Here is a 25,666-nt window from a genome sequence, read left to right as displayed (position 1 = left end):
AGATATTGAGAAAAGAAAACAAGCTACAAAAACTCCTAAATTGTTCAGTTTAAATACGAAAGTCAATTATTAACCTCATTCCAAGAGTGAAAATTATAATGTTATGTGCACATAAACATATTTACAGAATGTCACATCTATCCATACAATCCCTAGAGCATAGAAACAGGCCATTTGGCCCAACAAGTCCATGCCAACCCTCCGAAGATCTTCCCAACCAGACCCATCTCCCTATATTTTCCCATGGCTAATGCACGTAACCTACACACCTCCAAATTCTGGATAATTCCACACGTCCAATCCACCTAACTTGTACATCTTTGGACTGTGAGAGGAAACTGGAGTACCTGGCAGAAACTCACACAGCACAAGGAGAACATGCAAACTCCATGCAGACAGTGGCCCAAGGCATAAATTGAACCCAGGTCTCTGGCACTGTGAGGCAGCAATGGCACCACTGAACCATCATGCCACCCCTCCTACACTGCAGTTAATGTACAAAATAAAAATGTATCAGTCCATCAGCCACATGGAGCATTACAAAAAAAATGAAATTCCAGCACTTGACTCTGAGAATGTAATTATATTATACGTCTGGAAACCACAATGTCATAAATTTGCTCCTGTCGTATGAGTACCCAGTTATTACAGTAAGCTAGATGGCTAGTGTGTGGTTCAGGGATGAAGGGTAACAGCAGATTCAAGTCCTGTACTGGCTCACCTACATTTAGGACATGGTTCTTTGCCCTGCTCCTGATAATGGAAAGCAATAGCAAACGAAAATCTGCTAGTAGAAACAGTTCAGGATGGAGCAGCAGCAAAAGACTTGCCCTTGAGCAGAGTCAGAGTGAATTATTGTTGCATAAAATGGGAACACAGCATTTATAGCGGCAAATAAACTTTTCTTTACAACATCATCTGTTGTTTATTCATTTTTTTACTACTTGTGATTTATCTCATTATGACAGCTCAGAAAGTGCATGTTGAGAATGTTCCATTTCCAAGTCACTGAAAGCAATTTGTCTCTCATAAAGATGATTAAAACTAAAGAAAGTAAATAGAGGTTGATGGAATTCTCTTAAAATACTGAAATATGTAAATATGCAGGATGTTTTATTTTTATTTCACATTAAAATACAACCAATTGAACATTTGCAATGATTCCCACTATAATAGATTGTTAAAATCCTCTTTGTATAAGGTGAATAACTAAGAATGTTTATCAATGTTTTTTTTTCTGCTTAAGTTATTTAAGGCATGCTTCAGAACACAATCAAATGATTGAAATGAGATTTCACGAAACTAAAGAAGAAAGGAAATAATTAATGATTGAGAGTCACAATATTACCAAATGCACAGCTCATGAATAAAATCAATTGGAAATTACCCTGAAACACAATTTGGAAATGTTGCCCTCTTCATGAATATGTAAAACATAATGTGGGAATTGCTGAAAAACTGTAAACAATGTTTAATTTTCCATCGGGAAATAAAGATGCATAAGTTAAATTTGAGCAGATTATGATAGCAAGTATAACTGAAAATGAGACTCTTTCATTAAGTGTCATTAGTGAGACATTTTAATTTGCCAAATTTGTTGGTAACATAAAACAAAAATATTGGCCCGTAATTTCCTGGAACCTGATGGCAAAACCACGGGTGTTTAAGAGCTGGTGTCATGTTTTTTTTAAAGAAAAACATTTGCAGACTTTGTCCACTTTAATGCTGATACACTGTCATATGTGAATTTCTTCATTTATCTGTACTGCTTTCTACATACGTAGACCACATTCTTTAGTTGTTCATTGACACAGCCCTACCAAACACACAAAAAAAATCAAGTTTATGCAACTTCATGGATTTACACCACTAGTATGCTGGCAAAGATTTGCCCAGACAGATTCAGCTGCAGGAATGCAGTAAAAATGCAGGGTGGCTCAGTGGTTAGCACTGCTGCCTCACAATGCCAGAGACCTGGGTTCAATTCTAGCCTTGGGTGACTGTTTGCATGTTCTTCCCCTGTCTGTGTGACTTTCCTCTAAATTGCCCATAGTGTCCAAGGAGTATTAACCTCAGGAGTTGCAGGGTTATAGGATATGGGGGTGGGAGGGATGCTCTTCAGAGTGTCAGTCTGGACTTGATGAGCAGAATGGCCTGCTTCCACACTGAAACGATTCTACAAGAGAAATTACCTGATATTGATACAGGAGATTTCTTGCATGTGACAAGAGTTTAAATTTTTAAAAATCAACACCTGCGCTTTAATCAACCAAAGCGTGATCATTGCACCTGAAGTTGTTCAAAAATGTACTTTACAGTTAAGTGTTTGTTATGACCAAATTGCTTGAAAGTCTTTTCCAATTAACATGTAATTCTGCATTTTAATGGGACTGGAACAGCAGAGTAAGTAATTCTGTGAGATGCCTCAGCATTGTACAGCAGCTTCAGTACTGGTGCCACAATTACAATAGCTTTTACATTCCAGTTCAGACCAATGTGTCTCAAAAGAGGTTTCAGTGAAAACTTCCATTTGGAAGGTGAGTATATTAAGCCAAAATCTCGATGTAATTTCTGCACATACAACCCATGAAATTCTGAATCGAACAGATCACACTATGATTTTGGAAGTCCGATAAGGAAATATTTTGTCTGGATTTGTAATCATTTTGAGATTAAAGACTAGCAAATACAATTAGAAAACTGACGCCATTTTACCAGAATTTAATTTCATAATGCTTCATTAGTTACAGTTTCGCATCTGGATAAGCATTTAAATAATCAAAAGAAACCAGGACAGGCAAATAGTTTATGTTCCATTTACTGTAACCAAAATATCAAATGATTAATTTTAAATAATTTCAAAGGTAATTTTCTCTTCATACAGTAATACACAAAGATTTCCCTTTGTGTTGCAGTAATTTATCTTCTTTCAAAGAGGATACAAATAATTAAAAAAACATAGCTAATAATTATCCAAGATTATTCATTCTAGTCACAACTAAATATGCTATCAATGGTAATTTAAACAAAGAAATGCTAATATAATCAAATTTATGCATTTTTTTGTTAACATGTAAATAAGCTGTTTGCAAAGTGATTTTCAAGTGATAATTCGGTAGAAGTCTGAATCTGTTTGGAGAACTGGTCTCCAGATTGTATTTATGATGGAATTATATCATAGAACCTGTTTTTATGTCTTGTGTGTGCATTTGTGTGCATGCATGAGAGATTGGGGTGAGAGATGGGGTGTTGAGAAAACAAAACAGTTTCTTCTCCTGGCCTCAAATCTAAATGTACAAAACCAGAATTTGCAATATTATCATATGTTGAGAGTGGATGTTGTTGGGAATCAAACAGACCTCCTTCATCAATGTTTTTAGACTAGGTTCCCTAAAGTGCGGAAATGGGCCCTTCGGCCCAACAAATCCACACCGACCCTCCGAAGAGTACCCCACCCAGGCCCATTTCCCTCTGACTATGCACTTAACACTATGGGACAATTTAACATGGCCAATTCACTTGACCTGCACATCTTTGAACAGTGGGAGGAAACCGGAGCACCCGGAGAAAACCCACGCAGACACGGGGAGAATGTGCAAACTCCACACAGACAGTCGCCCAAGGCTGGAATCAAAGCTGGGACCCTGGTGCTATGAGGCAGCAGCGTTAACCACTGAGCCACCGTGCTGCCCCTTATGTTCTGAAAGGGATCCTGAAACAACAATTAACATTGATATTTACGTTGAGTCATAGAGTTATACAGTATGGAAACCGACCCTTCGGCCCAATTCGGCCATCCTGACCAAGTTTCTCAAACTAAGCTAGTCCCACTTGCCTGCATTTGGCCCATATCCCTCTAAACCCTTCCTATTCATTGTTATGGACCAGACCACCCCCCTCAAAATACATTAAGAAGATAGTCTAGACCCCTAACTTTTTGTTATTTCAATGGTAAGTATAAGGTGTTACATTCCAGATGCAATTCTATTGGTCAAATTACTCGATGTTAAGCAAAATACACTTTGTTTTTAGACTAGATTAAAATACAGTCAAAATAAAAATAAAAGAATTGGCTTAACTGTAACTTTATTGAAATGCAAAAACTTTATGCCAGCACCTAAGTATTTATCAATACGGTAGCGCCTTTTCCCCCAGTTGCAGACTGGGATTTCTGGCCCTGGAAATATCTTTGCCCAGAAGCCAGCCCAAAGGAAAAATTTCCATCCTAAACTTTTGCTTACCGTCTGAAAAGGATTAACAAATTATTATCTCTTGGTTACAGTCGTGCATTAATCGTTTCCTCTGCTGGAAAACAATGGCAGAAGAGCCATGCATTACATAAAAAGGGCCGCACTAACAATTAAGAAATGAAGAACTTTGGAAGCCATGTTTCCCAAATCTGTTGTGTTCAGGTACAAACAATCGTCAGTACAGATCAATACTGTGCTTACCACCAGGTGAAGTTAAATTTCTGCTCAATTCCAAATACTTCAAGATCCTAGTTTAGCTGGGCCACTAAAGGAGCTGAATAAAAAAGTTAGGAGAAGCATTTTCACAAAGAAGGACTGGAACATTGGAAGGCGGGTCTTCCACCATGGATCCCAAGGAGATCCTGTAGATAACTAAAGGATATTAAAGCTGGATTCCCAGGATATCACCTGCTTTCCCTGTCAACAAATGGTGTAGGCTGGGGTATTAGAACTTGATACATATAAACAAGTGGGTATCAGCTGGAGAAAAACACTGAAAAACTTTAAATTTAACCTATGATGCTCACATACCAGAAAAATGGAAAATGACTTTAACAGCAGTGGTTTCTAAACCAGTCAGCTTTAAGTAAATAATGACTGTTTGTTCTGCATTCCAAACTAATTAGAACCATTGGTGCTGCAATACTCTTCCTGGCCTTGGTTAAAAAATAAAATTTGGAGGGTCAAGTAGAGAAGGAAGTCTATTCCTGTCCCAGTGACTGCCTCACATAAAATTAACACCATCAGCATTATTAAATGGTTGAAGATGAGGTGGCACAGAAGTGGAAAGGAGGGCATCAAGGTGGCTCAGTAGTCAGCACTGCTGCCTCACAGCACCAGAGACCCAGGTTCGATTCCACCTGCTGGTGACTGTTGGCGTGGAGTTTGCACCTTCTCCTTGTGTCCACACGGATTTCCTCTGGGTGCTCCAGTTTCCTCCCACAGTCCATAGATGAGCAAAGATGGTCATACTAAATTGACCATAGTGTTCAGGGATGTGCAGATTAGGTGAATTAGTGGTGGAAAGGTAGGTTTATAGGGTGGAGGGATGCTCTTCGGCGGGTCAGTGTGGACTTGATGGGCTGAATGGCCCGCTATAGGGATTCTATGACATGCCCTCTCCAGGTAAGGTACAATTCTGCTGAGATTTGCCGATCAGTCGGATAGCTGCCAGTTCTATCTCCCAGCAGCGCCTGTGGGAATATTGACCACTTCTAGATCTACAGGCAATACCAAGAAAGATGAACTTGGCTACGTAGAAGGGGGCTCGATTTGAGATCCTGAGAAGGCTAAAGGCAGAAGTAATGACACACCCTACTATGGGGATAATCCCCACCATGGTGCTATCAGGTTGTAAAGGAGGGTAATTGATTAACTTAATTAGCACAAGGATAGACAGGGCATCTGATTCTGGCTTAGAATTGCAGAGGGGACAGGGTAGAGATGACACAGTATTCCTTGAATTGTCTTTGCTCCACCCTCCCTTCCAACCTGCTAGGAGAAGAGTGAAAAGTCCAGTCCCAAAAGTGCACAGGGTGAGATCCATCTGCCCATTTTCGTTCCAATGAAAATAGAAACCCGCCCTAACCTCACCTTCTGGACTAGAGCTCTGTAGGTTTGGGCAAGTCCAATTGCAAGTCCCTCTTTAAAGCATTTGGATTTCTGCCTTTTCAACTCTTCTAGACAGGAAGCTCAGGTCCTCGCTACAATCTGGTGAAAAGAAATATCCCCAAATATGACTTATCAAATTGTTTAAATTTGTGTACCTCTGATTATTGATCCTGAGGCTCGAGGATATAGATCCTGCCTATCTACTCTATCTAAGCTCCTCATAATTTTATGAATTGAAACAAAATCTTTACTTGGCCTCCTCTTTTCCAAAGAAAACAGCAATCAGTCCTCAGTACTAAATTTTTCGAGTCCTGGGAATATCCTAATAAAAGTATTCTGTATTGCAATTACATCTTTTCTGTAATGAAGTCACCAGAATTGGACATAATACTCTAGCTATTGTCTAACTGGTGTTTTGTACAGTTTTTGCATAATTTCCCATTTATTCATTTATCTATTCTTCAGCTAATGAACTAGGATATCCTGTCTGCCTTGATAACCATCATATCGACCAGTCTGTTTCTTTCTGGGGTTCCTCCATTCTGCTACATTCATTTATTGAATATTCTCTTATCTTGTTTGCACACCCCAGCATGCAATATCTCATATTTCTCTGGGTAGAATTAAATCAGCCACTTCACTGCTCACCTTAACAGTTGTCCACTGAAATATTTTTGCAGTCTACAGCTTTCTTCCGCATGAACAAACATTTGACCAATTTCTGTTGAATCTCAGCATTTGACATAAAAAAACACACATCAACCATTTTCCTTTGCTTCCTCCCATGGAGTCAATTTGGACTGAAATCGTCACTTTTCATTAGATCACATGAGTTTGATTTTCTGGCCAATTTGCCAAGTCTGACCTTGTCAAAAACCTCCCCAACTTACAATGAGTAGAGGAGTAATCTAGAAACAGCTGCTATGAAGATCTAGCTGATCATGTTTGATCCATCTGAAAGACTATATTCTGGATGAAATTAGGCTCTTCTCATCTATCCATTCCAGCTTTCTTTTTGGAAAATGCATGATAAATTTCAGTCCTAGGTAAGATAACTTACAGCAGCTGTCCTGTCAACTTCATATCGACTGCTAAGGATAAAACAGGCTTCAGCATCATCCATTCTGAATCAGTCACCAAAAGATCCAGTTGTAGAGGAAGGCAGCATTTAAGGAAATGGATTGCAGATTGAAAGAAAGAGAAATATTTCAGAATCATTACTGTATTCACTGGTGTGTTTGCAAAATGATGACAAAAATGCATGGAGACTTGCAAACTACAAACACCAATATAAATGTTGGTCCAGATGTTGCATTAACAACAGTTTTATCAAATGTGTATTAAAGCTGAATGTAATGAAGAAATTCATGGCAAAAAATCTAATTCCATTAGTTTCAATTGTTATCAATTCTAAACAAAGCTCTGCACTTTATAACTATTTTTGTACTTTGAAATGTGAACACACTGGAGATCACAACAATGAATTAGCTATTTTTCTTAGTTTAAAATCTGGTATTTTTGAAGGAAGTTCTATTCCATTTTCATACATTTTTCACATTCCATAACTGACGTCAATTATTGATAAAGGATAAATGATTATCAAACAGTAAGAGTGTAGTTAGCTTGCAATCAGAAAAATAACAGACATAAAACTACATACTCAAGGAGCTTATATAACACTACTGGATCTCCAGTGGTTTTGCTTGTGCTGAATTTTGGATCTATAGTTTTATTGCATTGTACTAACCACAACAACAACTCCCTTCCTTGGCAAAGCCCTCTCCTTGAGCTCTTCTAGTTAAGAAAATCTCTCGGCACATTCTTTCTCCAGTCTGGTTTCTCATCCTGAACAGTAGCCTTGCTGTAGCGTCAAGGCAGAGTATTTCACCCTGTATCTTCAAACCCTTCTCAACAAGATACCACATTTACAGTTAATGACAAAAATGGTGTCATTCTCTGCTCACTTCCTGTCTTTCTCATGCTCTCTTCCCAGAAGGATTCTTACTGCAGTCTCCTTCTCTATCAACGTTCCCTAAGTTTCCAGCTTCATTTTCAGGTGTAAACGAGTCTCCTTTTAATCTCCCCATAATAAGAACATCCCCCAATCTTTTCTTTCTCTCTCCCATTCACTCATTCATACCTGAAATAATACATAATGAAAGGAGTTCAATCCATGAAGACCTGTTCCTATGCATGTATACATTAATGTTATTCATCCCTCAAATATTTGTCCAACTCCTGTTGAAAGCTACTGCTGAATCTGTGCCCACCATCCTATCAGGTAATATATGCTATATTTCACAACTTTGAATCAAGCATCTTTCCACAGAATCACAGCTATAATAGATCCTGGCTTGTCAAATTCATTGCAAAATTTACTTTCCCATTTCACACTGTTGTTGGAGAATCATCTGAAAAAACATATCATAAATTATACAAAATATTCTATCTAAAGTATAGGGAACACCAGTTTTGAAAAAAAAATGGCTCACAGCTTGTACCAATAGATTATTTAAACAAGTCACTAGGTTGTTGAATGCAGCCAAGAAAATGGAGCACAATTATTCATGTATGCAAATTCCAGTTAGTTTAAAAAAGGCAAAAATTCTATAGGTTAATTGCTTTTCATTCAGCAAACTGTGATTAAGATCATAAGATTATGATGCTGTCTAAGATAGACTGAATAGAAAAGCTCAGTCAGAATCCCATGTATTGACTTTCAGACTCAAGGCTGTGATGAACGCTACTGTTACTCACAGCTTTTTGATTGCAATAGCATCTATTGAATCAGCTTTTCCATTAAGCAGCAGTTTGAGAGTTCAAGGGCCCATACAGTGGATGTTTGCTGGAGTATCTAAGGAAAACTGCCGTTTTTCAGCACAGCAGCTCGTAATCAGCCACTGACCTCGCCTATCCGTGCACAATCTAATCCTCATTTATGAGATGCCGTATTCATTCCCAGGATGAGGGCATCGTTGACCAGGTAGCATTTATTGCCCAGATAGCAGTTAAGAGCCAACCACATTTCTGTGGGTCTCTAGTTGCATGTAGGCTAGACCAGGTAAGGATAGCAGTTTCCTTCCCTAAAGGACATTAGTGAACCAGATGGGTTTTTCTGACAATCGACAATGGATTAACGGTCATCAATAGATTCCTAATTCTAGATTTTTTAAAAAAAATGAATTTAAATTCCACCATCTGTCGTGACAGGATTCGAACCTGGGTCCCCACATATTATCTGAGTCAACACTCCAGGATGATACCACGAGGCCAGCATATCGCCATAAAATGAGATGAGATTGACCAGGGGTATGGGCAATCCTTAGAACCAAGTTACCAGGAGGACCTGAGGCACCTAAAGATCTACCTCTCAAGACACTGGCCTACAGATTGCATGTGACAGAAGCTCTGGAATAGAAAAAAGAAACATGTTTTGATAACCAAGTGAAGCACAGTGTGGAGGAGGACCAGAAAATTATTGATAACTAGAATATCATTAAATGGAACGGTCTTTTCAGATCTACAGGTGGAACTACCTGGGTTCCATATTGTCATGCAAAAGTTAGCAAAGCTCCTTGTGACCTCTTTGGTAAAATATATTAAAGACAGTCTCACTGCGATTTTCATAAAATATGCATGGCCTGTAAATTCTTTGGAACTGAATGCTACAGTGCAGATCCTCCTTTTCATTGTTCTTTCATACTTCACTGTTCGTACTTTGCCAGCAAAATAGGGAAATCAAACTGAGGATCACATGTCCTTATCTCTCAAACTCCAGGGTAAGTGGAAAAAATAATTCTAACACTCTGTCCCTCAAGGTAGTTTGTGCTCAGTTTTCTCTCAGTATTACACAGAGTTCAGTAATTGCAATTTAAAGCTTCTCCATGCAGCACACTCCAAAGTAAAAGCATTCAGTCATTATCAGCTGCAGCAGGTAAACTGCTGCTCATTCCTTCCAAGTCAGCCTTTATGGATTGAGAATATAGGTTGTAGGTTTAGTCACTGTCAAACCAATCTTTCACATTTGTAATTTTTCCAAACAGGCTTCAGGGAGGAATGGCACCTGTCATGGGTATAGTCCTAGATCCAATCGGAGGTGGCAGTGCAAACATTTCGGGAATGGAACAAGCTCCATACCATCATCATTCCCAAATTATGGTTCTCAATTAAAACAAAATTAATTTCCAATAATGTGCCAGTAGTAGTATCAGGGCATAAAATAAGCAATAAAATAATATGGAGTCAGTGCAGTTTAAAGAGTAGGATGCCAAGTTTGATTAATTTATTAGATATCTTTGAACAGATGATAGACCTAGATATTTCTAATCCTCATGCGCACTTAGCCCCTCAGATACATAACCCAAAAGTACTTTGAATTCCAAGTGCACAACATCCAGTTCTGTCTCACCACCCATCACTGCCTCAGATTTCACAGAGCTCATCCAATTAAAGGAGCAGAATTTCTCCCAAAGAAAGATCGAGAGCATATGCTGTAGGTTTTTTTCACATGCAACAGTTTTAGATAATTTGAATCCAGACAAGTTTTTCAGTCTGTAAACAAATTTTATATCTCTATTGTTATATTTACAGTTAAGTGCAACAAATTAAAATGGAAAATAGAAGATGATTTTTTTTATGGACACATTAGTTAAAGTGTGTGGAGCAGATTGTCAACTTGGATAACGGGACAAGAAGCATTAATGGGCTTCAAGAAGGGACTAGAGAGATTGTGACCAATAAGTGTGATTCAAGGCAATTCAGAATGCACCATTTACATGGAACAGACTAGACGAAAAACAATCATCTGCTTCCTAAAAGCATTACTATGCTATTTTCAATTTCATTTGCACAATGGAAAAATCAGTGTAGACCTACTTGGCTCTCAGAAGATCTTGGTCCTTCAACGCTGACCCCTGGAGGTAAATTACCCTTTGTGCCCACATTGGAATTTGCAACACTCTTCGAACCTGTAAATCCATTTCAGTAGGACAAAGGATCACTACATAGTAATCCTGTTAGAAAAATGAAATGTAAATACAATTAGCAGAACATGAAGCATGTATTCTTTAATACTTAGTGAAACAAAAATAAGTATCTATATTCTTCAAAGTTTTAACTGACATTATCAAATTGAAGCAAAATATACCCATTTAATTCTCAGTTAGTACTGATTCACTTGTTAATGTGCACCCATATTTATTGGTTAATTATTTTTACTTAATTCAATTTAGATTAGATTAGATTCCCTACAGTGTGGAAACAGGCCCTTCGGCCCAACAAGTCCACACCAACCCTCCGAACAGCAACCCACCCAGACGCATCTACCTCTGACTAATGCACCTAACACTATGGACAATTTAGCATGGCCAATCCACCTGACCTGCACATCTTTGGATTGTGGGAGGAAACTGGAGCACCCGGAGGAAACACACGCAGACACAGGTTGTCTTGTATAATTTCTTGTCTTGTATAATTTAATGCAGAGATATTATTATTGTTAACAATTTTTAATATTTGTTTACAATGCATACCGGGGCAAGTCAACAATAATAATTGATAATGTTATATTGTGTATGTTATATTGTGTATGCTGCTATTGTTGTTTACCGCACTCATCTATACTGATTCTTGATGTCTGCAAACACAGCTGCACTGATCTGCAGTATTTTTGATAATAAAAATTGAATGTTATTGCACAAACTGGTCGCTACTGATGGAAAGATTCAGATCTGGTTATGTTGTGACTTACCTCCCAAATTCATTCACCACACAATTACTTAGAAGATGCAGCATGGATAAAATTAACTGTATCCACCTACCCATTAATTGATCACTGTAAATGACACAATGATTTTTTAAAAAACTGCACAAGTTTACATCAACTAATTAGATGCTGCAGAAGTTACATAAATAGCCAAGGTAGTGCTTTCTTGCACAGAAGTGCAGCAATGTAAAAATTATCACATATTCCTTCACGTGATCTTTAATCCTGTACAAGGTGAAAAATTACTAAAATCCAAAAGCACACATATGTCAATTTATTTACTGGTTAAGCAAAAATATTAGTAAAATGCTCATAATTTTCTCATAGAAATACCTCTTACAGAAATATCAGTGGCTTAATTAGATTAAGCAAATTTGAATGCTCAAGATCTACAATAGTAGTCTCTCCTTAGTTGAATGAATCAAATTTAAATGCATTTTTGATTATTTCAAAAAGTGAATTTATTGATTTTGAGAAGTAAAACATAAAATTGTACTGACAAGTTTACTTGTAAGGGTATGTCAACATGGCAAAGCAGGTTGTCTGTATTTTAAATGCTTCTTTTTGTGGACAACAAGGTGATTAGAACACATTCTTTATAACCTGTAGTCTGGGATGAGCGTAGAATTCATTCAAAAAATCCATTAGCAGGTCAATCTTCAAAGAGGTGACACATAGTACAACATGTTTTTCTGTCTGAGCTCTATGACGACTATAGTTTCCTCCTGACTTCTGCCTCTCCATCCACAGATAGGCCAGCTGTTCAAACTGTAGGATAAAAACAAAACTACTTATCAATTTTCACAAGCAAAATGCCAAGATATTGTTCATGACTAACAGACAGAAAATCAATATGAATAGATTTGTTTTATTTTTCATTGCTGCAACAAATCCAGATCGACACAATGTTACTTGTTGTTATGCATTTCAAATCCAAAATTTGCAGTATCCATACAGATAATATGGAGGGGAAAATGAATTCTTGTGAGGTTGTTTATTCAGTACATTCAAAGCAGAGGGATAGATTTTCTTATCAGGTGGATCCAGTTACTGGGAGTAAAGTATGTCTAACCAATGGGAAAAAAAATAGTTGGCACATTATTTATGGGAGAAAGTGAGGACTGCAGATGCTGAAGATCAGAGTTGAGAATGTGGTGCTGTAGATTTGACCACTACGTCACCATCTCCCCAAGTTTATTGTTTAGAAAGCTGTGTTCCAAGTTCACTGACACTACCCTTTTCTTTGATAAACCCACAGTTGTGGCCCAACAAGTTTCCGGGTGTGTTTCTTTTTACTTATGCTCATTTTGAGAAATAATAGCAGCAATGAAATGATACCAGAGATAGATTGCATCGACCTGCTAATAACTTCCCAGACGACATCATGGATTCCAGGTCAGGTGACATGAAAAGCAGTGTTGCACTATCTAGTGCCAGGATACCTGCAAGCAGTAAATATCACAGCCATTGCCTTGCTAGGGCGGAAGCAGTGATTGGTCAGGATTGGCATGGCCAGGGAGATAGCAACTGCGCTGCCAGTTGAGGGTGGAAATGTTCATGGAGCAAACAATGATGACAGCCATGGGACTTGATGGCTATAATAATAAAAACACAAGAACAAATTGTTTTTCTCTATCTGCTAATATTGTAAACTATCCTATGGGGATATAATGCACTGGAGTGCAATGCAGATCTTCACTCTTGATACACTACTTGCATTTTGACAGACAACCACCAAAAACTTTGGAGGGCTGAGTTACTCCATCCCCTATCACAGACTATTGACTTTATATCTCCATCCTGATTGTATCAGTTACTAACATTCAACAGATATTTTTGATACTGAGATAAACTTTGAAAAGGCATAAATTGGATATATTAAAATAAATTGACAACCACTATCCATTTTCCATCAACCATACCAGTCATCCTTGTAAACAGCCAACTTTCAGGCTGCTAAGAACGGAGGAAATTCTGCCAAGGATGTGATGTAAGCTTATTGCATAAAATCAGCTGGGCCCATCAAGCTAGTTGCACTTGCTGCCATCCAACTGCAGGGGGTGCACTCACCACACATGCAGCCACAGTGTCTGCGACGTGTTAGTAATGATGTAGATAGCTCTCTGCATCATAGAACAGGACCATCCACAATAATGAGCGATGCAACATAACAAGCAGATGAAAAATGACTTTTTTATCCCCCCAGATATTTCAAATCAATTGAATCCTGGGGGATTCTTAACTAGTCACAACTTCACTGCCAGCACTTGTCTGTGCCGCTCACTCCCTCCCTTACCAACCTGCTCCTGATTACTGCTGCCTGTGAGTAAGGGAGCAGGGCAGTGAGTGAGTTTTTTTACTCATTCACAGGATGTGGGCATCACTGGTTGGACCAGATTTATTGTCCATCCTTAGTTGCCCCGAGGGAGTTAAGAGTCAACTATTTTGCTGTGGGTCTGGAGTCACATGTAGGTCAGATCAGGTAAAGATGACAGATTTCCTTCCCCAGATGATATTAGTGAACAAGATGGGGTTTTCCTGACAATCAATGGTTTTATGGTCATCATCAGACACTTCATTCCAAAATTTTATTGAATTTAAATTCTATCATCTGCCCTGGTGGGATTTGAACCTGGGTCCTCAGAACATTACCTGAGTCTCTGGATTAATAGTCCAACAATAATAACACTAGGCCATTGCCTCACTAAGCTGGAAGCAGTGAAGGGTCAGGATTGGCATGGTCAGGGTGGTAGCAAGTGGGCTGCCACATAAGGGTGGAAATTTTCATGGAGCAAACAATGATGATGGCCATGTGAGCAGGGTAAGTGGGTGCTGACCTCCTGTCCCAGTGGCAGGGGATACAGCGGTACCAAAACTCCATTCCCAAAATAATGCCTATTCAGGACTCTGTGTCAAAGGAGACACTTTCCCAGTCCCTGGACAACTTGGGCAATGTTAAGAATTGTAAAAATCTCGATGAGAAGAAAGAAGTGCAAGTTTCCACATAAGGTTTCAAAGGTTAGATGAGATTCTCACTAAAGAACAGTGAGTGGACTATTCTCTAATCTTGCCTCATGTCCATGCAAATTGCAATTTTTCCCAAGCAGCAGGGAGAAACGAGATGGCACCAACTTCTGACAGGAAAGTCAGGGTGTTGAAGCTCAGCGGTATATTTTGTGGGCATCCACCTTGGCCAACGTTCCCCACCATCTCAGTGGGCATGACATTAAGAGCAACTGCCCACATCCTCCACACACAGAGATTGGAATCAGTAAATCACCAGCCTCACCACATCATGGCACAGCTTCAACTCACTTATGATGTAGTTCTCCACTTCAATATTGCACTTGGGAGCTCATCAGGAACTTACATTACGACACTGTTGCCAAGTTGCTTGGAGCACAGCGAAGTGCATCAGAACAGGGTCTATCTTTGGCTTATTATCTTGCTTTCCTAACATTCATGCACTTTGCACTTACTTACTTTGCCTTGCCTTGCCTTTTAGTGCAGACACAAAGCCAGGCAGCATGTCATTGTTGTCAGCAGTGATCCGTCATAGTGGGTACACAGTTTGCTGTATAGCACTGTGCTACATCAATGTCGGCACTATGCTACATGCTGGCAGCTCACAAGGCAGATACAGTGAATATGCTTTGACTTCAAAGTGTAAGGGGAGTTGTCCTTAGTCTAGAAAAGACATAACTATTGTCAATCAGAAAGTGCTGCAACAGGAGAGTCAAGGTTATTGTTCAGTCTCCATCCAGAGTCTGGGACACCATCAGTAGGTTGCCTATGGCGTCAGAAGATCCATATCATTACAGTCCAGGAAGTGGGTCCCAGTCTGTTGTGTACGTCAAATACAACGTGTCTGATATTAGAGGTAAATCTTTCAGAGAGCTGGTTGGGGTCTGATCATTCATCGGTCAGGGCTGTCCCTCCACACCAGAGTGTTGGGGCATGGGTCAGCCTGAAGGGCTTGTTCGTGGCTGGTCAAAGCTTGTTATCAGGGGCCACTTCTGTGGTGGGGAATTTGTACAAGTGAATTAAGGAGAGTGGGAGTTATATGCTAGGATGTAGAGGGAGCCAACTCAACATATAAGGGTGTGAGAGAATGAAGTAAGGGAAGACACTGGCTACCACAGGAAGTGGGGGTGGGGTCATCAATAGTCACTAACACCTTGGCTTCAACAGGGGGCAACACTGTGTTGTGATGTTTGGCATGACTTAGGCATGGGGAGAAAGTGAGGACTGCAGATGCTGGAGATCAGAGCTGAAAATGTGTTGCTGGAAAAGCGCAGCAGGTCAGGCAACATCCAAGGAGCAGGAGAATCGACGTTTCGGGCATGAGCCCTTCTTCAGGAATTCCTGAAGAAGCCCATTCCTGAAGAAAGGTTCATGCCCGAAACGTCGATTCTCCTGCTCCTTGGATGCTGCCTGACCTGCTGCGCTTTTCCAGCATGACTTAGGCATGCCTGGGGCTCGGGGGGTAAAGTGGGGAGGTGAGGAGTTAAATAAGAGGGTTGGCTGGGAATGGGGGGGGGTTGTGGGAGTTGAAACCTGTTGGGGTCGCTGGGGAGAGCAAGGCAGAAAGGAACATAAAGGTTTGAGGGCGGGGAGCATGTCACGAAGAGGTGAGCCTGCGACGTTTGCTGTATTGCCTTCCATCCTCATTCAAATCATGAATGTGCGGTGGAAATGAGAATCGTTGCCACCACGCCCAGAGTGGGCAGAATACATTTTTTCTTCTCTGAGGAGTTATGCGTGATATGAGGTTCTTCAAGGGGCAATTAATCAACCACTTGTACGTTACCGATGTATATGCATATATTGAGGAGAGCTTTAACCACAGAATCCTGCAATGTGACTGCACTATGTCGATTACAAATGCTGAGCCCTAGCAACCCTTAACCAAAACATTGATCATTGAAAAATAATCCTAGTAATCACAGACAACGTTTAAAAAGTAATCCTTTCATAAACAGAGTCCAAGGTCTCTCAGGCTGCACAAGGTGCTGAAGCTGCTCTTCTTACACATTTGATGGCAAGTATTTTACAACCAATTCTTATATGCAGTGCTGCCTTTCTTTAGTTTAGCGAAGGGTTGGTTTGGAGGGGATGGGGGCAGTGGGAAGGGTATATTTATTCCTACCACACTTTCAATTCCCTAGTATACACAGCATCTCTTGTGAAGGACACATCTGATTAAGGTCTGCTATGTTAAAGGTCCATGTTGGGACATCCTGTTACCCTTCATGCCCCAATGTATGGAGGACTATGGTGAACTGTCCTTTGTATCTGCTGTGGCTGCTCACTGTTAATCTTAACAAGAAGCTGATTTATTTTTGATAATGTCCACAGAGGCTCATTGAAATCACTTGCCAGTAGATCCAGCACAGCTGATCACCTGTGTAGCTCCAGCACAACTAGCCACAGAGTGTGAAGAGGAACACATACTAGCTCAGGCACACCAGCTAATGTAGAAAAGCCTTCAAACCAGAGTTTGCAGCAATAAGATCCGCTCACAATACAAAGAAAGGGCAGAAACCCACAGTCTCTTTCTACCTGGGCCACATGAAACCTCCTCAAGATGAGGTTCCCATGCTTGGACAGGTTTGGGTGGTTTCTTGCAGTACATTACAGACAGAATGCATTGCATAATCCACTCACACTGTGTTTTGGACAACAGGAACAGACCAAAAGGGGCCAACTGGAGAACCAGCAGTATTCTTCTGAAGAGGAAGATGAGGGCAGAGATTGAGGAAATATCACTTGCATCATGAAAGAGCACAGAAGGACAGGCAGAATTTATTTGGGACCCCTCTTTCAATGGAACAGAGTTGGATGAAGTCATTATTCTTTGCCTGTCGGTCTGTCAGTGTTGGAAAGCAAGCAGCTCCTGTTTATTCCCAAACGTAAATGTAACTCTTCAGTTTGCTTTTTCTCTAACATCCCTGCTGTGCAGTAATAGTTAACAAACCATTGGAATGCTTTACAACATCTGTTGCTCCCACATTCAGATATGACAATGCTTTATAGTTGCAGAGCACTCCTTACGACAAGGTTCTCATATTGTGTGGCACTAAGGAAGGCTAGCCTCTCGAGCTTCATTCTTGTAGCCGCAGCTAAAATAATGGCTGATCAGACATGTAATGAGGTAAAGTGAAAATATATATCTACAAATGAGAGATTCTATTTACATTAAGGTGTCACCCGTAGAACCTATCTGCCCTAGGAAGGTTTTCTTTCTCCTTTCCCTCTCACTACACCCTGGCGCAGTCCCGACTCTCCATGGAAGTTGCCAACCCTGCTCATGGGGACAGCCAGAGCCAATATGGTACTGATACTGTGGTAGTCTTCCCAATTTACAATCCAATTTTCTCCGAGTGTCTCTAGCAACCTTGCCTGCTGCTTCAGTGTGTCTGCTTTACCTAATGTTCAGTGGCTTCCTTGATGGGGCCTCTTGACTGAATGGACTGGAACAAAAATGGTTAAGGTTGAGGAGATCAGAGGCCGAGGTCAAGGGGGATTGAAGGCCTGGGTCAGGCCTGGGTCTGGGAAGGATCAGAGGCCAGGATGAGGATGATTAGAGGCCTAAGTAAGGCAGATCAAGAGGACAGGAGCCAGGTTTGAGGCATCATCAGTTAGGCATGAGAGTCTAGAAGGAAGATGTAACACCAGGGTTGAGGAGACTGGAGTAGAGGAAAGTCTGAAATGCAGAAGACAGATTAGGACAATGGAGGAGAAATTTGAGAAGTGAGGGAAATGTCTGATCATGGTGGCCTATTTGAGACAATCAGCTGGATCTGGCGGATAAGTGGAGATCTCCTCAATCCAGCAGACCTCAACTCCAAAGGCCTAGGAAACATAGCCAGTCAGGATTAAATTCAAGTGATTGGTTGCATCGAGGTCAGCAAATCGTTATTCTACATCCAGATGAACAACCGTGAAGTATCTCATAATGCAATATAAGAACGTGGAATTAGTAGCTATATGATTAGCTAAGAGGTAAAAAGCAGAGTAGTGGTGAACACTTTTTTCTAGATTGCAGGGAGGTCGACAGTGATTTTCCCAAGTGCCAATATTTGGACACCTGGTCTTTCTGGTGAGCATCGTTTTGCATTTTCCCCAGCCTGTGCCCCATTACCCAGATGAACTGAGACAACCACCCGGTCTTTTTTGTGCCCAGGTCACTGACTAAGTGAAACACCATGTGACAATGTAACAACACTGCCAGGCGAATCCAGGAATGCGTGACAATGCTTCCAAAAACAAGACAACAGGGGTTCTGGAAATGTTTACGATAGCAGCATTTCTTACTCTCCCTGCCACTTGGCACCTGATAATGTAAGAAATGCTCTAAGAAATGCCTTGTATCTTCACCCTTGATGTTTGCTAATGACAGACAAATTTGTCACCTAGAACTGCACGGTCAGATCTTAATGTCTTGTCATTGTATTGGCTGGTTCGGCTGTGTAGTACAATGTAACGTAATAGCATCAATCTGTAGTGTCCGGGCGCAGACTGGGGAGCCATGTGTGGCCCTTTACTGAAAGATCACAAAGGAAACAGCCAGCAGCCCTGGGCCTCTGAGCAACCCTCCAACAATGGATCTCCATCACAAACATTTCATTTATAGTTAAATACACGATTGGTCAGTGTGCTGTGTGTCCATCTCTCAGAACAACTCAGAGAAGAATTTCACATATGACTAATGTACTTGCAAGATAAAAGGTTTATTGCTATCTACTTTGCCTGTGTCTCATATTTCATTTCGTAGCTAGCAAGGGTTTCCCAATTGTGATCTTTCCTTTGTACTGGGCTTGAGAAAAGGTAAGTGGCAGCAAAATGAAAATAGACAGCGCTACTGAAGGGATTGGCTCCCAAAAGGCAAGAACACACTGACCTTTAATGGCCAATTTGAATGAACATAGAACATGAGAAGAGTGTGAAAAACTACAACGATTTGATTGCAGCTTCCTCATCTGCTGATGAGAAGGTACTTTGTCTAGGAAATTAAGCACTCTGGGATGTATTTTTACTGATCTGACTGGCAGTGAGTGAGTCAGCAAAAAGTCAGGAAAAGCCAAAATTCAGGATTCTCCACCGGTTGTGGAGCTTTCGCTCCATCACACGTCTCTGGCCTGCGCGGATGGGGTAGGGGAGGAGAGCAAATAGGGATTTGTTGGGAGGGGAGAAAAGAGAGTGCAATTGAATTGAGCAAGTTGATCAAATGGAGTTGGAGGAAGACATCACCGTGATTGGATGGGCTGCTTATCTGGAGAAGTGGGGTCAGAAAGTGGGAGATGGGGGAGTGGTGGTGTCAACGCTATCAGGGCTTGAGATGGGTATCAGAAGTTTGGCAAGGAAAGAGGAATCAGCGTTCCCTGGAGTTGGGAGGGCTGGGTTGGTTCACTAGATGCCTGAACAGGGAGAGATCATTAATATGAGGAATGGGGGTTGCAGAGAAGAGAGTGTAAGATTCCTCAGGTGGTAAGTGTGAAGACATTGCCAAGGTCCAACAAATCTTCATCTCAATGGAGTTCTGGAATGTTCTGACACTTCTGAATCCGCAGTTAATCTTAAAAAATAAACAAATGACAATGAGGTATGCTGCCTCATTATCACGTTCACATTTTCTTGGGCAAAAGCTCCCCCTACCCTCCCAACCTCAACAAGAAAGAGTGTGCTACAAACACAAAACTATTTGGCAGGTGCAAGAAGTGGGCTAGAAGCTGGCAAAACTGAATTTGTAAGTTTTCGGCTTCCCCCCTTGCTAAGACAAATCCCATCAGTGAAAGCATATTTTGACAGTAAGGATGAGAATCAGCTGGTAGGCAAGACAAAACACACAATTTTCACTCTTAGCTGGTCAGGAATAATGGGAGCACAACATGAGGGAATGCATCAGAAGACAAACTATGCTGGTTCAACGAGACAAGTTCACTTTTTTTCCCTAAATTATACACAGTGGGGTCACTATTGCCGATTATTTCAGCATTCTTCTCTTTTGGGAAAATGAGGCATATCTAGGTAGAAAATTGTGTAATTAATAAGCGAAAACAGTATGGGGTCTCTCTTAACCTTGTTGAATTCATGACTCAATGCAGGCAACAGCTGAGGCTAGAGAGCCTGAACATAAAAACAGTAATCAAACCAATTGATTTGAAAAATGTCTGCGGTGATACTAGGAACCTGAAAGACAACATGACGCTTTTGAGTTTCATTTTAAATGCCAAATTTAAAACCAGTTAAACAAATCTGACATGGATAAAAGTGCTACGTTTGAAGAAAATATAGTTCTTTGGATGTGGGCATCTCTGACAGTGTAAACATTTATTGCTCATCCCTAGTTACCTAGAGACAGCAGTGATGGAACGTCTTCTTCCACTAGCTGTTGTAAGGCAGCCCAGTGACTTGGCCACTTCCACAGGCAGTTCACATGAAAATGGAACTGAAGGTGCATACAGGCCCAACTGAGTAAGGACTGCGAGACCATTGGATCAGTTGAGTTTTGATGACAATCTGACAGCTTCACCTTCAATTTAAAGACATTGCCTTTTCTTACTTTAATTTCTCAAGAGGGATTGAATTATTCCTGCAGGCCTCCAATTTATAATGTTCAGGAGCCCAACCATTGCACTATCACAACCCAGAACACAGTTACTGAGCCAGTTAGGTAGAATAAAACTGTTTCAAATGTCTTCCACAAAGGAAAGGCTGTAATTTTAAGAACTGCACAAAATTATTGGCCCTTCCCTCAGAAGTTTTAAACGTCATGCTTGTTTTGATGGGCAGCACTTCACAGATGCCTACCAATGGGTTTTCAAACAGGAAATAATCTTCACTGAGGTTCCAACCTAGCCACATGTTTTATGACGGGAAGCCACTGAAAGACTGCTTCATACCCGGACTCAAAGCGTGAATCTGGTGGGAGCAGTTCAGAGGCCATGGGATGCCCACTCTAGGTCACTCTGCTCATTTCTTGGAAGTTGGGAGGGCCTCCACCTCACTTAAAGGGCCCCTTTCCACATCGGATGCTCTGTCCTGCAAGGTCCACATCATCCCCCACCCTCCCAACTTACTGACCTCTCCAACAAGACTCAATCAGGTTGATTGGCAGCTCTCCAAATCAGGACTCTGTTCAAGTTGGAGATGGACAGCCCACCTCGAGGCAAGTAGAGTGTTAAAGGATAGTGGGCCTGAACTGACAGCAGGGGATCTGCTCCCAGTCAAATCTTTGAGTAGCGGGACAGGAAATCTATCCATGGGCCTTCCTGCCTCAGATTTAATCAGGTGGAGGAAAGGTGGCAGTGAGCTCACAACCTCTCCTGCCTTCATACTTGCCATTTAATTCTGCACAATGTGTGACTTGGAGGGGAACTGGCGGTGGTGGTGTTCCTGTGCATCTGCTGCCCAGATCTGTCTCGGTGGTGAAGGCCATGCAGCTCCTCAAGACTTACACATCTTCGTTCTTTTTCTGTCCAATTTACCTCACAAAATGAAAACTGAAGTAGACGGAGGCAATCGAAATGTTAATAACTTGCCAAAAAAATAAACCGTCCTCCTTGGGTGGAGGCTGGTTACAAATGGCATCTTCTCCTGCACTGTGTTATAGATGAACTGCCTTCATTAATTGTCTTGCTACACATCTATGTTTAGAGTTGTTTCCTATGAAATCTAGGCCTAGAGATGGGAACAATGATCAAAGCCGGAAACTATGAGTCAGTCTATCAAAAAGAGAAATTACATCATGGAAATGTAAGTAAGCACTGCAGTTGACATAAAAAAGAATGTAAATTTGACAAATTGAGCAATTTAGTCTCACCATGTTGAACTCCTGAACACAGAGCTTTGAAAAAGATTGACAAAAGCGCTTCACATCTGCAGCTGAAATCCAGTTTTGTGAATCAACTGAAAAAATATTGTGTGGTTACTATGTTCAAGACATAAATGGTTTTCTTGCTACATTTCTTAAGGAGGTTTTCAAATGTAGCAACACAAATGTACCATGATATGGTTAAAATAATTAGCAATTTGTAAGCAAAATACATAAATTTCTGAGGTTCCGAAGAACAGGCATAATGGACGTGAAATGCTAACTCAGTAGCATCTGTGAAGAGAGAAACAGAGTTTCTCCAGCATTCCCTGCACGCTTCAGATTTCCAGCATCAGCAGTATTTTGCTTTTATGTAAATTTCTCAGTAAGTAGATTTTGAGGAAAATGCAAGTTATATGAGATTGAATTTACTTTCAATTATTTGAGTCATCCTTTTGGAAATGTCGTAGAAAAGCTGTGGAATAATCTTGAATCCCCCCAACAAATTCTTTAATCTTCAGCCAGAAGCGCGATGATCTATCTCGGCCTGGTCCAGTGGTCCCCAGCATTACAGATACCAGTCTTCAGCCAATTTGACTCACTCCAAGCGATATCAAGAAATGATTGGAGAAACCGGATACTGCAAAGGCTATTGGCAACATTCCAGCAATAATATTGAAGGCTTATGCTCCAGAATTTGTTGTTGCCCTAACCAAGCTGTTGCAGTACAGTTACAACACTGGCATCTATCCGACAATGTGGAAAATTGCCCAGGTATGTCCTGTAGTCAAATATCAGGACAAATCCAACCCAGCCAATTAGTGTCCCATCAGTCTACTGTCGATCATCAGTAAAGTGATGGAAGGTGTCATCAATAGTGCTATCAAGCAAGATCTTCTCAGTAATAACCTGCTCAGTGACACCCAGTTTGGGTTTCACCAGAGCCGCTCAGCTCCTGATCTCATTACAGCCTTGGTTCAAACAAGGAAAAAGAACTGAAATACAGAGGTGAGGTGAGTGACCATCTTTAACATCAAGGCTGCAGTCGACCAAGTGTGGCATCACTCCCCACTATTCTAAGGTCAGAAATGGGGATGTTCGCTGATGATTGCACAATGTTTAGCACCATTTGTGACTCCTCAGATGCAGAAATACTTCCATGCCCAAATGCAACAAAATCGGGACAATATCCAGACTTGGGCTGACAAGTGGCAAATAACATTCACACCACATAAATGCCAGGCTATGATCATCATCATTAAGAGATAATCTAACCACTGCCCCTCGATATTCAATGATGTTACCATCACTGAATCACCCACAATCAACATCCTGGGGTTACCATTGACCAGAAACTCAATTGGACTTGCCACATAAGCACAGTGGCAGGTCAGAGGCTAGGAATAGTGCAGCGAGTAACTCACCTCCTGACTGTCTAAAGCCTGTCCATCACCTACAAGACACAATTCATGAATATGATGGAATACTCCCCACTTGCCTGGATGGGTGAAGCTCCAACAAAATTGAAGATGCATGACACCATCCAGGACAAAGTTACCAACTTGATTGGTACCACATTCACTCCCTCCATCACTGCTCAGTAGCAGCAGTGTGTACTATCTACAAGAAATCCTACACTGCAGAAATTCATGAAATATCGTCATTATTGCACATTCCAAACCCAAGACCACTTCCATCTAGAAGGACAAGGGCAGCAAATACATGGGAACACCACCACCTGTCAGTTCCCCTCCAGGCAACTCACAATCCTGACTTAGAAGTATATCACTGTTCCTTCACTGTCGCTGGGTCAAAATCCTGGAATTTCCTCCCTAAGGGCATTGCGGGTCAACCTACAGCACATGGACGGCAGCGGTTCAAGAAAGCAGCTCACCACCATCTTCTCAAGGGCAACTAGGGATGGGCAATAAATGCTGGCCAGCTAGTGATGCCACTATCCCACGAATGAATCTTAAAAAAAAATTACAATGTGGAGGATGATTTTACTTCCTGGGAACATGACAGCCTATATTAGATGTTAATCACCTCTTCTGGCCTCATTTTTGTTGCTTCTCATATGACACGATTAAGGTTTTTGCTTTGAAAATGAGAACATACTTTCCAGCTAATGGTACAGTGAAAGATCAATAAATCATTGGAATTTTGCAATTACTTGAAATAAATCAAACACCTGAAAAGTTCAGCACATCAGAAATAAACGTGTCGGAATAACAATTATTAAAAGTACCTACTTTTATCATTTTAATATTGAAGGTTATTGATAATATTTTAAACCATATTTTATACAGTGTTCTGCTTACCTGAATAGGCAACACCACAAGGGCGACGCAGATCATGATGACTACCAACAGCTTGGAGGGCCAGATCTGGGGTGTAACATCCCCAAACCCCACCGTAGAGAAGGTGACAATGCAGAAATAAAGTGAATCAAACAGGGTCAAGTTATTCCCTGCTCTTTCCAAATGTTGTATTCCACAGATGCTGAAAATTGAGGGAAAATTATAAGGGTTAAAAATACTGCCAACCAATCTCTAGCAGTACAATCTAACACACACTTTCAAACGAGGATATTTTCATTCTGTATCCCTTGGTTGTTCAATAATCTCTCTTGTGTTTAAAAGTGCATCATGATTCGAGCTTTTTTTTTGCTACTTCTTTTGGGGAGTACATGGCTTTGTTTCTTAAAAGTTATTGGATTGATGTGTAATTCTTTTTGTAGTTATATAGATTCTCAACAGATTCAACCAAAACAACTGTGTGACTTTTTTTATGTAGCAATAAAGTGACACGAAAAAGCATATTCTGGCCAAAACCATCATCAGTCAGAATTTCATAACACTAACAGGGAAATGGTTAGCTAAAGAGAAATAAAAGCAACTCTTTTTCACTGTTGAGTGTAATCTTTTGAACATGTTTTTGACAATATCGAAATCAGGATTCCATTTTCCTTGCTTCCACCAGACAAAACATCCAAACATTCAGACACAATCCGACGTCTAGTCAGTGTGATTCAATGACAGATCTTTGCGAATTTGTTCCTGACTAAACATTACCTTGACTGTTTATGATGGTGAGAAATGGAAGCCTAAGAAAGATTACAAACCAGTTGAGGTTTACTTCTCAAACAAATGTTAGTTTTGGCTTATTGTGGCAATTTGGTGCTAATTTATACTTCTCTTATTTATTGTTCTGAAGCGCAATAAA

The 25,666-nt window shown here is 40.6% G+C and overlaps 1 protein-coding gene across 2 annotated transcripts in view; it reads right to left on the bottom strand.

Moving 5' to 3' along the window:
• kcnt2 (potassium channel, subfamily T, member 2) overlaps positions 1–25,666 on the bottom strand; it is a 689,705-nt gene that overhangs the window by 321,340 nt on the left and 342,699 nt on the right. For both annotated transcript variants that reach the window (XM_043699803.1, XM_043699804.1), the window contains exons 11-14: positions 24,763–24,943; positions 12,229–12,393; positions 10,737–10,873; positions 6,922–6,985 (exon numbers count right to left, since the gene is read on the bottom strand). In XM_043699803.1, the coding sequence (XP_043555738.1) occupies positions 6,922–6,985; positions 10,737–10,873; positions 12,229–12,393; positions 24,763–24,943 (547 nt within the window). The remainder of the gene's footprint in view (positions 1–6,921; positions 6,986–10,736; positions 10,874–12,228; positions 12,394–24,762; positions 24,944–25,666) is intronic.

Source organism: Chiloscyllium plagiosum, chromosome 11, assembly GCF_004010195.1.
Source record: "Chiloscyllium plagiosum isolate BGI_BamShark_2017 chromosome 11, ASM401019v2, whole genome shotgun sequence".
Taxonomy (NCBI): Eukaryota; Metazoa; Chordata; class Chondrichthyes; order Orectolobiformes; family Hemiscylliidae; genus Chiloscyllium; species Chiloscyllium plagiosum.
This window is presented reverse-complemented; position numbering and strand designations above follow the sequence as displayed.